At 40.9% G+C, this 13,066-nt stretch overlaps 1 protein-coding gene across 1 annotated transcript in view; it reads right to left on the bottom strand.

Annotated features, from left to right (window-relative positions):
- Positions 1-10,971: 10,971 nt before the first annotated feature.
- Positions 10,972-13,066, bottom strand: part of LOC140716737 (uncharacterized) — a 251,627-nt gene continuing 249,532 nt past the window's right edge. The window contains 1 exon segment of the mRNA XM_073029546.1: positions 10,972-13,064. Within this exon segment, the coding sequence (XP_072885647.1) occupies positions 13,000-13,064 (65 nt within the window). The 3' untranslated portion in view covers positions 10,972-12,999.

Genomic DNA, 13,066 nt, shown 5'->3' with positions numbered 1-13,066 from the left:
ACCCACAAATTTATATGGATTGACTGTCTAGGGTCTTCCTCACATCAGCTGCAGTCAGTGCCTGCTTCCTCAGCCCTTCCTCACCAGCACATCATTCCATGCATACAAAGCATTCAGCCTATTAGAAAGACTCTTCCCCTTTCCAACTTGCTGACATCCTTTCTATAGTTTGTTGGCTAGCCTGTGTGGAATACTCCTAAGGTGGCCCAGCGACACTTTGCAGAAGTGTAACATTCTCTCACCTCTTACTCAATGCTACAAGATGGATTCAAGCATGCCAAATGCTGTCTTCATGGTCCTTTCTACCGGTGTACCACTTACAAGGAAATATGATCCAGCATTGGGAAAATCTCAGACGAAGACGAGTGCGCCTACAGGAGTGAGATATTTCAACTAGTGGTGTGGTGTTGCAGCAACAACCTTGCACACAATATCAGTAAGACGAAAGCACTGATTTTGGACTTCTGGAAGGGTAAGATGAAAGAATGCATACCCAATCCTCATAGAGGGATCAGAATTGGAGAAAGCAGTTTCAAGTTGCTGGGTGTCAAGATCTGAGGGCCTAATCTGGTCTCAACGCATTGGTGCAGTTATGCAGAATGCAAGACAGTGACTATACTTCATTTGGAGTTTGAAGAGATTTGGTTTGTCAACAAATACACACAAAAACTTCTATAGATGTACCGTGGAGAGCATTCTGACAAACTGCATTACCGTCTGGTATGGAGGGGCTTCTTCACAGGATGGAAAGAAGCTGCAGAGGGTTGTACTTTTAGTTGGCTCCTTCTTCGGTACTACCCTACAACATACACAGGACGTCTTTAAGGAGCAGTGTCTGAGAAAGGCAGCATCCAGGATGTGCTCTTTTCTCTGTTGCCATCATGTGGGAGGTACAGAAGCCTGAAGGCGCACACTCGGCGATTCAGGAACAGCTTCTTCCCCTCTGCCATCTGATTCCTATATGGACATTGAACCTATCAACCCTACCCCACTTTTTAAATATTATTATTTCTGTTTTTGCATGATTTTAATCTAATCAATAACAATGTAATTGATTTGCTTATTATAATTTTTTCTTCTACATTTGTATTGAACTGCTGCTGCTAAGTTAACAAGCAAATGACATATGCCGGTGAGAATAAATCTGGTTCTGATATGTACTTGTACCCCTAGCTGTCTCTGTTCTACAACACTCCAGGCCCCAGCCACATTACTGTGTAATTCCTGCTCTGGTTTAACTTGGCAAAATATAACATTTTACACACATCATCTACCATTCCTTGGCCTGCTCTCCCATTAATCAAGATCCTGTTGTAATGGTGACTTTACAAGAAGAGAAGTATAGCAGTTTGTACTTATAGGACCTATAATCTATTTCTCTGTAACCTAACATTATTGTTTAATGTACCAAGAGTCAACTTGCAGGTATGGGAAGTACTTAAGTCAAATTCTCTTGGCTTTTGTTATGACAAAATTTGTATGTGGAAGTAGCAAAATGTATTGCAGTGACAAGTGGCCTTTAGACTTCAGGTGTGATATTGTTCACTTTAGCCTTCCTGCTGAAAATGGATTGAGTTGCTGTAAAGGGAGTTTTCCTAAAATTTGTGAGAATCTTGCTTCTACTTCCTAAGTATATGCAGAGACAGAAGACAGGAGCACTACTAGTGAGGGACCAAGAAGGTATTGACAAGAGTGCTTACAGGACTGCATTGAATTGGTGGACTGGCCTGTATTCAGGGAATCCTCTAATGCTACAGTTGTCACTGACTTCATTAAAACCTGTGTGAATGAGTGTGTGCCTATGAAAACACTATGAAATCAAAAGACATAAATGAGGTTCATAGTCTGCTGAGGACTAGATCTGTGACATTCAGGTCTGGTGACCCAGGAACACATCAAGTCTGCTCCATTATTTCATTATGGAGCATTGTGGGCCGAAGGGCCTGTAATGTGCTGTACTGTTCTATGTTCTAATATTCCTCTCAGCTACAATCTGTTGCCTTCAATCCCCGATCAATCAAGAATCTACCTTAAATATACATTCAGACTTGGCTTCCACAGCTGCCTGTGGCAATAAATTCCACAGATTTGACACTCTCTAGCTGAAGAAATTCCTCCTCATCTCTGTTCTAAAAGGACGCATCTCTAATCTGAGGCCGTGTCTTCCTGTCTTAGACTCTCCCACCATAGGAAATGTCCTTTCATTGTCTAGAGCCATCAAAAGCTCTTCATATGATGAAGCATTCAAACCTGGAATCATTTTTGTGAACCACCTTTGAACCTTCTCCAGTTTCAGCACATCCTTTCTAAGATTAGCTGCGCAAAACTGTTCACAATACTCCAAGTGAGGCCTTACTTATTCTAGTCCTCTTGAAACGATTGCTAACATCTCATTTGTCTTCCTCACCAAAGGCTTAACCACAAGTTAACCTTCAAGCAATCCTGTGCAAGGACTCACGAGTCGCTTTACACCTCAGATTTTAGTATTTTGTCAGTCCTTTCATTTCTGCTACCAAAGTGCATGACCATACACTTCCTGACACAGTATCCAACTTCCACTTCTTTGCCCAATTACCTGCCCCTCCACACATTTTTGTATAGTCTGCAAGGTTTGCAACAAAGCCATCAATTCCATCATCCAAATTATTAACATATAACATAAGAAGAATGTGTCCCAACACAGACGATGAAACGCCTCTGGTCACAGGCAGCCAACTGGAAAAGACTCCCTTTGTTCCCATTCTTTGCCTCCCACCAGTTAGCTCTTGCTTTATCCATGCTAGAATCTTTCATATAATACCATGGGCATTAATCAGCCTCATGTGCGGCACCTTATCAAAGGTCTTCTGAAAATCCAAATACACAACATCAAAGTATTCTCCTTTGTCTCTCCTCTTTGGTGTTTCTTCAATGAATTCCAATAAACTTGTCAGGAAAGCTTTACCCTTGAAGAAACCATACTGACTGTGACCAACTATCACATACCTCCAACTATCCCGAAACCAGATCCTTAACAATCAACTCAAATATCTTCCCAAACAGAGGTCTGATTCACTATAATTTCCTTTCTTCTCGAAAAATTATTTCCAGGTTTCCCCAAAAATCAAGAAATAATGTCATTCAGCACATTCCCAGAAAGCAATTCAATTTGGAAATTAGCTTGGTCTACAGAAAGCTGGCTTCAAACTATCTAACTTCTTGTCATGTGGCCATTTATAGCTGGTGAAGCAACTTTGAAGTCCTGAGTTCTGTGGCAGTTTTCAAATGCAGTGGTGATATTTCTAGTGAGAGATTAAATGGCAATAATGCTGGTGAATGTCATGGGAGGTGGGTAGATCATGTAGGAGGTGGCTTTTGATAATCCAAGTCTTTCTGGAGTTATGTGGACTCTAATACTGCATTGTGACTGATTTTGTTGAAGACAAGTTTATGGCTATATGCACAGATATGTGAAGTCACAGGTGCAATCATAAATTTGCAACAGCATTTATGATTGCATCATGGCACAAACACATGGCATCAGATCATCAGCACTCATTAAAAAAAACCAAATTATACACAATTTTAATAGGTAAAATTAATTAGAACCAAAATTGATTTTAAGGCAATGTGATCAGTTGTCATTGTTAAATTGTAATTGGGTTTTGCAGGTTGCATCAAGAACTGAAGGGCTGAAGTAGCTGTTCTTGAACCCATTGGTGTAGAACTTCAGGCTCCTGTCTGATAGTAGCCAAGGAAATGATATGGCCCAGATGGTGGGTCTTTGCATGTTGCTTTCTTGAAGCAGTGCCTCCTGTAGATATTGGGCTGAGTCCATTGATCTCTGCAGCTCATGTTCCTGGGCTGTATCTGACCTTAATTCAACCAGTCAGGGCACTCAACAGTTCATCTGTAGAAGATTGCTAGTGTCAGGTGACAGGCTTGTGCCCTCTTAACCTCCTAACCAAAGCCACCGGAGTATTTTCATCTGTACTGTGTCAAGGACCAGTCATCATTTGTGGTGGTAATGAAGAAGATAATGGATCTAGATCACTGTCTGGGAGGCTGTCAGTGTTCAAATGTATAACTGTGGACAGGCAGAGAAATATTGCTTCAAAGACTGGTGAAATCCACCCACTGTTTTTTGGTGAAGTTAGTTGGAGCAAGGAGGAGTAGCCTTGATAGTGTCTCAAAACTTGCAGACACCATTTCGCTACTCCCAGCAAGAAAAGGGTGCCTCTCTTCTCTCCATCAGTGAATGAATTTGTTTTTTACTGGATTCTTGCAAGGTCTTACAAGAGGCAACTTGCTGACCTTTAACTCAGTGACGTTTAAACTTGGTGCAGAGCCTCTCCAAGATTCATAAGTATTATACCCAGATAATAGTCCATCCACAATTACCTACATCACTACAGCTTCAAGCAGTTCTTGTCCTGTACAAACCATTGGGTTTGTCTTTTTGTCTGTTAACACATTCTGGTCCAGATTTTCATCCCTCCCTCAAATGGGGTGACTATCAGAAAGGATATGTGCTGAAAATGGAGAGGGTTCAAAGGGGGTTTTCAAAAATGATTTACACTTGTCATATGAAGAGCATTTGATGGTTCTGGGCCTGTATTCACTGGAAGTCAGAAGAATGAGGGATGACCTCAGTGAAACCAATTGAATGGTGAAAGGCCTTGATAGAATGGATTTGGAAAGGATGTTTCCCATGGTGGGAGAGGCTAAGACCAGGGGACATAGAATAGAAGGGTATCCTTTTAGAATGGAGATGAAGAGGAATTTGTTTAGCCAGAGAGCAGTGAATCTGTGGAATTCTTGGCCACAGGCAGTTGTGGAGGTCAATTCTTTATGTATGTTTAAAGCAGAGGTTGATAGATTCTTGATGGTCAGCACTTGAAGGGATATGGTGGAGTGGAGAGCGGGGCAAGGATCAGCCATGGTGAAATGGTGGTGCAGACTCAATGGGCCAAATGGACCAATTATAGACCACCAGGTTCAAGAACAGCTACTTCACTTCAACCATTCAGTCCTTGAAACAGCTGTCATAATTCTAATCACTACCTCATTAATGCAGCACTCTGATCACTTTAATTATTTTTGCACTTTAAATAAGTCCTATTAAGTCATAGAGCATTGCAGCACAGAAACAGGCTCTTCATCCCATATAGTTTGTGCTGAAGTATTAATCTGTCCAGACCCATTACCCTGCACCAGGTACCACTCTATATCCCTCCCATCCATGTAGCTATTCAAATTTCTCTTAAATGTTGAAATTAACCCTGCATCCACCACTGGCACTGACAGCTCTTTTCCACACACTCACCACCCTCTGGGTGAAGAAAATCCCCTTCATGTCACCCTTAAATATTTCATCTTCCATCCTTTGTCCATGAACTCTAGTTATAGTCAGTAAAAGCCTGCTTGCATTTACCCTATCAATACGTTCATAATGTTGTACATCCCTGTCAAATTTCTCCGCAATCTTTTACATTCTAAGGAAAAAAGTCCTAATCTATTCAAAATGCCCCTATAAATTACTTCCTGATGTCCCGGCAATATCCTTAAAAATTTTCTCTGAACTCCTTCCAATCTTATTTACTTCCATCTTTTCTGTAGTTTGATGACCAAAACTGGACACAATATTTCAAATTAGCACCTCAAGCATCTCAAACAATTTTAAAATCCCAACTCCTGTACTCAATATATTGACTTATGAAGGCAAGTGCCAGATGCTGTCTTTATGACATATCTACCTGTGATACCACTTTCAAGGAAATGTGGTTCTGTATTCCCAGATTTCTCTGTCCTACCACACTCATCATCCTCTTGCCACTCACCATCTAAGATCTACCCTGGTGGGTACACCCAAATAGAGCACCTCACACTTGTCTGCACTGGATTCCATCTGCCATTTTTCAACCCATTCTTCCAGCTAATCCAGATCCCGCTGCAAGCTTTAGTCTTTCTTACTGTCCACTATACCCCAATCTTGTTGTCTTCAGCAAGCTTGCTGATCCAGTTTATCAGAATATTATCTAGACTGTTGATATAAATAACAAACAATGATGGACTCTGTGCCGAACCTTGTGGCCCAGCGCTTGTCACAGGCTTGGGGTTGAGCAGGATGATAAACAGCCATGATGCAATGGTGCAGCAGACCAGATGGGACTGATAGTCTAATTCTGCTCCTATGTCCTATGGACTGACATGGGCTATGCCTGTCATATCTGAGCTGTTCATCTATTACCAATTGAAGAGCCAAATAGCCTAATTGTGTTTAACGTTTAATAACCTTTGTGATTTTACACTATAAGATCAATCCCTTGTTAGAAATTTCCTTACATTCCAAGGAATAAAGTTTCAACCAAGTTTTATTCCAAGGAATACGTTTGGATGCTGTTCATAGATTTCAGTTCAGCATTCAACACAATCATCCCTCAGAAACTGATTGGAAAGCTGAGCCTACTGGGCCTGAACACCTCCCTCTACAACTGGATCCTAGACTTCCTGACTAGGAGACCTCAGTCAGTCCGGATCGGGAGCAGCATCTCCAACACCATCACACTGAGCACGGGGGCTCCCCAGAGCTGCGTGCTCAGTCCACTGCTGTTCACTCTGCTGACCCACGACTGTGCTGCAACAGACAGCTTGAACCATATCATCAAGTTCGCTGATGACATGACCGTGGTGGGTCTCATCAGCAAGAACGATGAGTCAGCTTACAGAGAGGAGGTGCAGTGGCTAACGGACTGGTGCAGAGCCAACAACCTGTCTCTTAATGTGAACAAAATAAAAGAGATGGTTGTTGACTTCAGGAGGGCACAGAGTGACCACTCCCCGCTGAACATCGACGGCTCCTCGGTAGAGATCATAAACAGCACCAAATTTCTTGGTGTTCACCTGACAGAGAATCTCACCTGATTCCTCAACACTAGCTCCATAGCAAAAAAAGCCCAGTAGCATCTCTACTTTCTGCGAAGGCTGAGAAAAGTCAATCTCCCACCCCCTCCCCCCCATCCTCATCACATTCTACAGGGGTTGTATTGAGAGCATCCTGAGCAGCTGCATCACTGCCTGGTTCGGAAATTGCACCATCTCAGATCTCAAGACCCTGCAGCGGATAGTGAAGTCAGCTGAGAAGATCATCCGGGTCTCTCTTCCCGCCATCACAGACATTTACACTATACGCTGCATCCACAAAGGAAACAGCATTATGAAGGACCCCATGCACCCCTCATACAATCTCTTCTCCCTCCTGCCATCTGGGAAAAGGCCCCGAAGCATTCGGGCTCTCACAACCAGACTATGTAACAGTTTCTTCCCCCAAGCTATCAGACTCCTCAATACCTGAAGCCTGGACTGACACCTTGCCCTATTGTCCTGTTTATTATATTTATTGTAATGCCTGAACTGTTTTTGTGCACTTAATGCAGTCCTGTGTAGGTCTGTAGTCTAGTGTAGCTTTCTCTGTTTTTTTTTTTTACGTAGTTCAGTCTAGTTTTTGTACTGTGTCATGTAACACTATGGTCCTGAAAAACATTGTCTCATTTTTAGTATGTACTGTACCAGCAGTTATGATCAAAATTACAATAAAAGTGACTTGACTTGACTTGAACCTCTCCCTATAACTCAGGCATGAGTCTTATAAACATTCTCATAAATCATCTTGGTATTCTTTCCAGTTTAATAAAATGTGATTCATATAACAGGATGATCAAAACTGTGCAATTTCTTGATAGCTCCCAGAGCGGGCTCTCAGGAAGGCTTAGTGTATCATTTGCTTCACACTTCTGATTCTACGTAATTCTCCAATACTTATGCTAAGATTAGGAGTATTCAGAACATCTCTTTCATGGTGCCATTACATTTGGCTACATTGATTGTGTAAAGATTGCAGATCATTAATTTAGTTACCCTGTTAACTTGTCTTCTCCTCTTCTACTTTTGTTGCTCAGCACACACCTGTTGCAGTTACGTTTGACCAACACCTCATTACTTCCATGTGCTCAATGCTAAACCCCTCATGCCCCTTTTCTCTCCTCATTAAACAACAGTTGGTTCCTTGTTTTGGTTATAATGGGGCAGTGAGGAAAATACTGAATGTTGAGGTGAAGTGTACAATAAGAAGCATAATGAAAAATGGGCAGTTCACCATGTTGGAAGGAAAAATAAAAAAAACAGATCAGTACTTAAATAGTGCCATCGATGGTCCCAAGCCTGGATGCAAAAGGGGGAGGGTTGGGCAAAGGGCTAGCAACCCCACCCTGTAAAAACCCTGAGCTACAGAAATGCCAACAGATCTCATGCCTGGGAGAAGAAGAACCTTTGCCTAGAAGACATATGAAGTCATGTAGTAGAAATGGAAGCCACATGGCCAATCACCTCAATCAGCCCAGGATAGCAAAGTGCTGGAGGAGGTCTATGATCCTGTAGGGGTGATTTATTATGAAGAAGACTCCAATTTATTGTAGTATCAAAGGATCTGTTGATATGGAGCTATAGACCATTATTGCAATAAGTATTTTTATTGAGCATGCAGAATAAAATAGAGAGGCTTTGATTCAACCTTGTCAGACTCTGACTATTGCAGATAGTTTTCAACTTTACATTTAAGAATTTGATTCCGTTGGATCATAGAGGTTCATGGATTTATTCCTAGGATGATGTGGGTTGTTGATGGTTGAATAGATTAAGTTTTTACTGACTGGAGTTCAGAGGAATGAAAATGTCTTTAAGGGGATTGACTGGAGAGTATGTTCCCCTGGTGGGTTCTCAGAGTTATCTAGATATCCAAAATCTAGAATAATCCATTATCCATTATCCAGGCAGTATCAGAATAATCTGAATGAGAGGAATTTCCACTGAAGATCCTGACTCTTCAGAATTATGTCTTACAAATTGTAGAAGTGGACAAGTACACCTCAGGATTCATAAACATACTTCCAAAGTGCACAATGTAAGATGGAAATGGGATAATATTTTGAACTATAAAGGAGATGTAAATGTGGGACGATGCTTTGAAACCATAATTTGATTACAAGTAATTTGATTGAATGGCAGGACAGTTTGAAGGACTGAATGGCCTACCCCTGTTTCTGATTGTTTGTTTTGTGGCAGTGTATCTTCCTGATAGTTCTCATGCCATCACTGGTGCTGGCTTTGCTGAGCCTGGTCCATTGAGTCCATTATAATGAGCACAATTGTAGTGTGGGTGTATTTTGTATAAAGGTGGGACTTTTATCCACAAAAACTATTCTGATCAGTGCCAGCAAGGACGGCTGGATTTGCCACACTGAAATTGGTGAGAATGAGACAACGATTATATCCTTTGAGTTGTTTCACTTACCACCTGCTACATAATTACTGAGGTGTTATCAAGGTTGTCTTGATGTTAGACATGAAGTCCCCTCCCAGACCATATCCTGTGCCACTTTCAGCATGTTTACATTTTGTCAGCATTGTGGAGTATTGATTCATCAGCCGAGGGAGAACAAGTTGTGTGAATCATCTTTCCTTGCCCATTTTTGTTATAAGACACTAAAGGGGGCTGGGGTCAACATGAAGAACTCCAAAGATTCTTTTACCCAGCAGCCTCCCACTATATCACCACTTGTGGTAAATCTGTACTTATAGCTGAGGTAGAGTATAAACTGGACAGTGTGCGAGAAAGCTGGCAGATAGTCATCTTTCAGAATCAGACCTATACCAGGATGTCACTGCAGCAGGGATTCAATATAAATGGTTTGTTTTGTTGTAGTTAAGAAGCATTTGGTTGTTCTAGAGTTTCATTCCAGGAGTAGGATTCTTTAGCCTGCAGACAGAGATGGAGTTCTTTGTCAGTCCAGTGCGTTGATTCCAGAATACTAATTATATTTAAATATTATTGCCATGGAAGCTTAGAACATGAGCTTCTGAATTCTCGGTCCAGTTCTGTTCAACCTCTATCTATTGGTTTTATGATGTCATTCAACAATAGCCATTGTTTTCATTATCACTCTCCTTATTCATAGGACGTTGACATTTTTGGCATTTGTTTCACTCTGTTGCTCCTGGACTGTAGTGGTTTGTAGTTACACAGCCCCTCAAGATCAAGATGCTGGTGTCCCTTTTTTATACACCTTTTCACCACTCTATGAACTAGTATCTGTGGATTTGGACCACAAGATCCCGCCATGCATATACACTGCTCAAGGTCTTGCTATTAACAGTGTACTGTACTTTTACATTTAATCTCCCAAAGTGCAGCAACACAGATTCGGCTGCATTAAACTATATCTGCCATTTTTTTGCCCATATCTCACTAGAGTCTACATTTCTTTAGTGCATGGTGTGGAAGATTGTCATTCTTAGTATCATCTGAGAAATCACTAACCCATCCATCTATATTTTCGCCCAGGTCATTTATGTGTATCACAAACAGCTGAAATCCCATACAGATCCCTGCAGTATCCTGTGACTTGCACACCTCCAGCCAGTGACTACAACCTTATCTTCTATGGTCAAGCAAATTCTGAAGCCAAACAGCTAAGTCACTATGGATCCCTTGAATTAGAATCTGCTAGACAAGCCTAATAGGAGGGATCTTGCCTTATTAAAATCCATGTAGGCAAGATCAACATCTCTACCTTGTCATTCACATATATCACTTCCTTGAAAAATTCTGTTATAAGATATAACTTGTCCCACAAAATGCCATGTGTTCCTGTACAGCAATGCTGATCAGAGTCTTGCTTTTAATGGTAATTTCCCTTTACATTTGACCTCCCAATGTGCAGCCATAGTCTTGAAATCCTCTTGAATCATATAAGGCTTGGAACAATAAAACTGGACATTGAATGTGAGGAAAATATCGAGTCTCAGAAGTTCCAATTGAGTTGAATAATGGCAGAGTATAATGGAGCTTTAATGGAGAGGAATGTGGGGTGCTGGGCGAAGGTGATCTACACTGGTCAACACATTTAGTAAGAAGAATTCTATTCATTTTAACTCTGCAGGGAAGAAGCATGTGTTTATTACTATTATATATTTAATGCATAACATTTTAAAGAAACATTCAATAAATTAGTCTTATCTCTAAAGATGAAGGAAACATAAATGCCAATACAAACCTAAAAAGAATGTGTTGTGAACTGGTCAAAGAAGGAACATACTTATATTGCACCTATCATAAACCATAGACCATCCAATGCAAGTTAATGACTGTAGTGTTGCCACTGTTGTCCAGTTAAAAGGGGCAATACAGTTTATTTGCACATGTGTCCAATGAATGGCAAATGTCATGATCTGATTTTTATTGGCATTTATTAAGGGGATCTGTAAACATTGCCTGTATGGATTTGGCTTATCTGAGAGAAGCTTCTCTGAGAGCACAGCACTTCCTCAGTTCCATAAGTGATCATGCATTCAAGTGCCTGGAGTGGGACTTGAACCCAAGAACTTCCGATGCAGAGCTCACAACTGGTACCTTTAGTGGGAATGGAAAACACTGCAGATGATGGAAATCTGAAATAAAACGAAGTTTGATCTCTGCAGGTTGGGTGGCATCAGTGGAGAGACAAGCAGATTCGATGTTTCGGTCTTTCCTAATGAAACATTGAATCTGTTTCACTCTTCACAGAGCTGCCTGATATGGTGAGTATTTCCAGCATTCTCTGTTTAATATGTCTACATGCCAGATCTGGAAAGATAATTAAAAATCCCAAAATGTACAGGGTTCAAAATCAGCATTCTGAGCCGATGAAATCAGAAAATGTTGAGGAACAAAAACTGTGCCAGGCATCATCTATGGAAAGAGAAAAGAGGTTAATGTTTCAGAATTGTAACCTGCGTCATAACAGTATTTGACATTGTCTGTCTCAGTCTCCACAGATGCTGCCTGACGTGTTTCCAGCTTTTTCAGTTTTTAATTTAATTTCCATCATTTGCAGTTTTTTTTAAATCAAATGTTAATATTTTTCTTTTCAAAACCAACAAAGAAAGTGACAGGCAGTACAATATTGGTGATTTTCTTTCAATCTATTAAAAGATTCAGTCCACGCAGACAGGAACAGTACAGAACAACAAGTGCCCTACCCACACAATGACTACAGTTAACCTTGGGGAGAACAAAAAATTACATGTGAGGATAAAGTGAAACCGCACAAAGTGGCAGTGCAAAGCTGGCATCCTGGAATCTGTAACTGGATATTGTGTCAAGGAGCGTAAAATGCTATGGTGGGAAGTAGAGATGGATGAGGTTGGGGGGTGAAGGGGGGGAGAGAGAGAGAGGGAGAGAGAGAGACAGACAGAGAGAAAGAGAGAGAGAGAAGGTGACCTCAGAATGGAGGGAGAGCATGCAGCAGTGAGTGTGTGTTATAAATGGAAGGGGTAAAGCAGAGTAAAGAGAGAAGCAAGAGATGAAAACATATCAGCCACCTTCCTATACAGAAAAATTAACACAACAAGCAGCAATTTATAGATATATTTTACATTAGAAATAAAAAATACTTACAAACATATAACACTCTGAGCACCTTTTTCGTTTTTTAAAAAAGGAGAGTAAATACATTTTTGGAGCACCCATATTTACTAGTAAAGCTTCACAGACTTAATTCATCTTTTATTTGCTATTTGGTTCAAATTTACGGCAGGTGAATGAATTAAATAAAATCGTCTCTCTCTCTTTTTGCTGTGGTTTTATATTACAATCTATGGAGAACATTTTTTAATTAAAAAAACAGAAAATTTTATCTTCTGGCCACTTTCCTTAATAAAATAATCACACCCACATCAAACCCAGGCCACTACCTCCAGAGGGAAGTTGATCTTAATGGAGCTGGAGGAGGAGGGGAGAACACGGTAGATGATACAACAGATCTTTTTTCCCCCCATATTGTGTTTTCCTTCATGTAAGTAATTGTGCTTCACATCTTCTGGTCAGGTGAGCATGTAAGCTGCATGCCGAGGAATTCCTTCTCAGGGGTGAAGGGGTCAGCAAGGGTGGTAGTGACACTAGTCATGGTGGGAGCTGGGCAAGTTTTAGCCCTGGAAGCAAACAGGTCCCACTTCAAATCCGAACTTCTGGTGAGGTTCAGTGAAATCGTGA

Source organism: Hemitrygon akajei, chromosome 2, assembly GCF_048418815.1.
Source record: "Hemitrygon akajei chromosome 2, sHemAka1.3, whole genome shotgun sequence".
Lineage (NCBI taxonomy): Eukaryota > Metazoa > Chordata > Chondrichthyes > Myliobatiformes > Dasyatidae > Hemitrygon > Hemitrygon akajei.
This window is presented reverse-complemented; position numbering and strand designations above follow the sequence as displayed.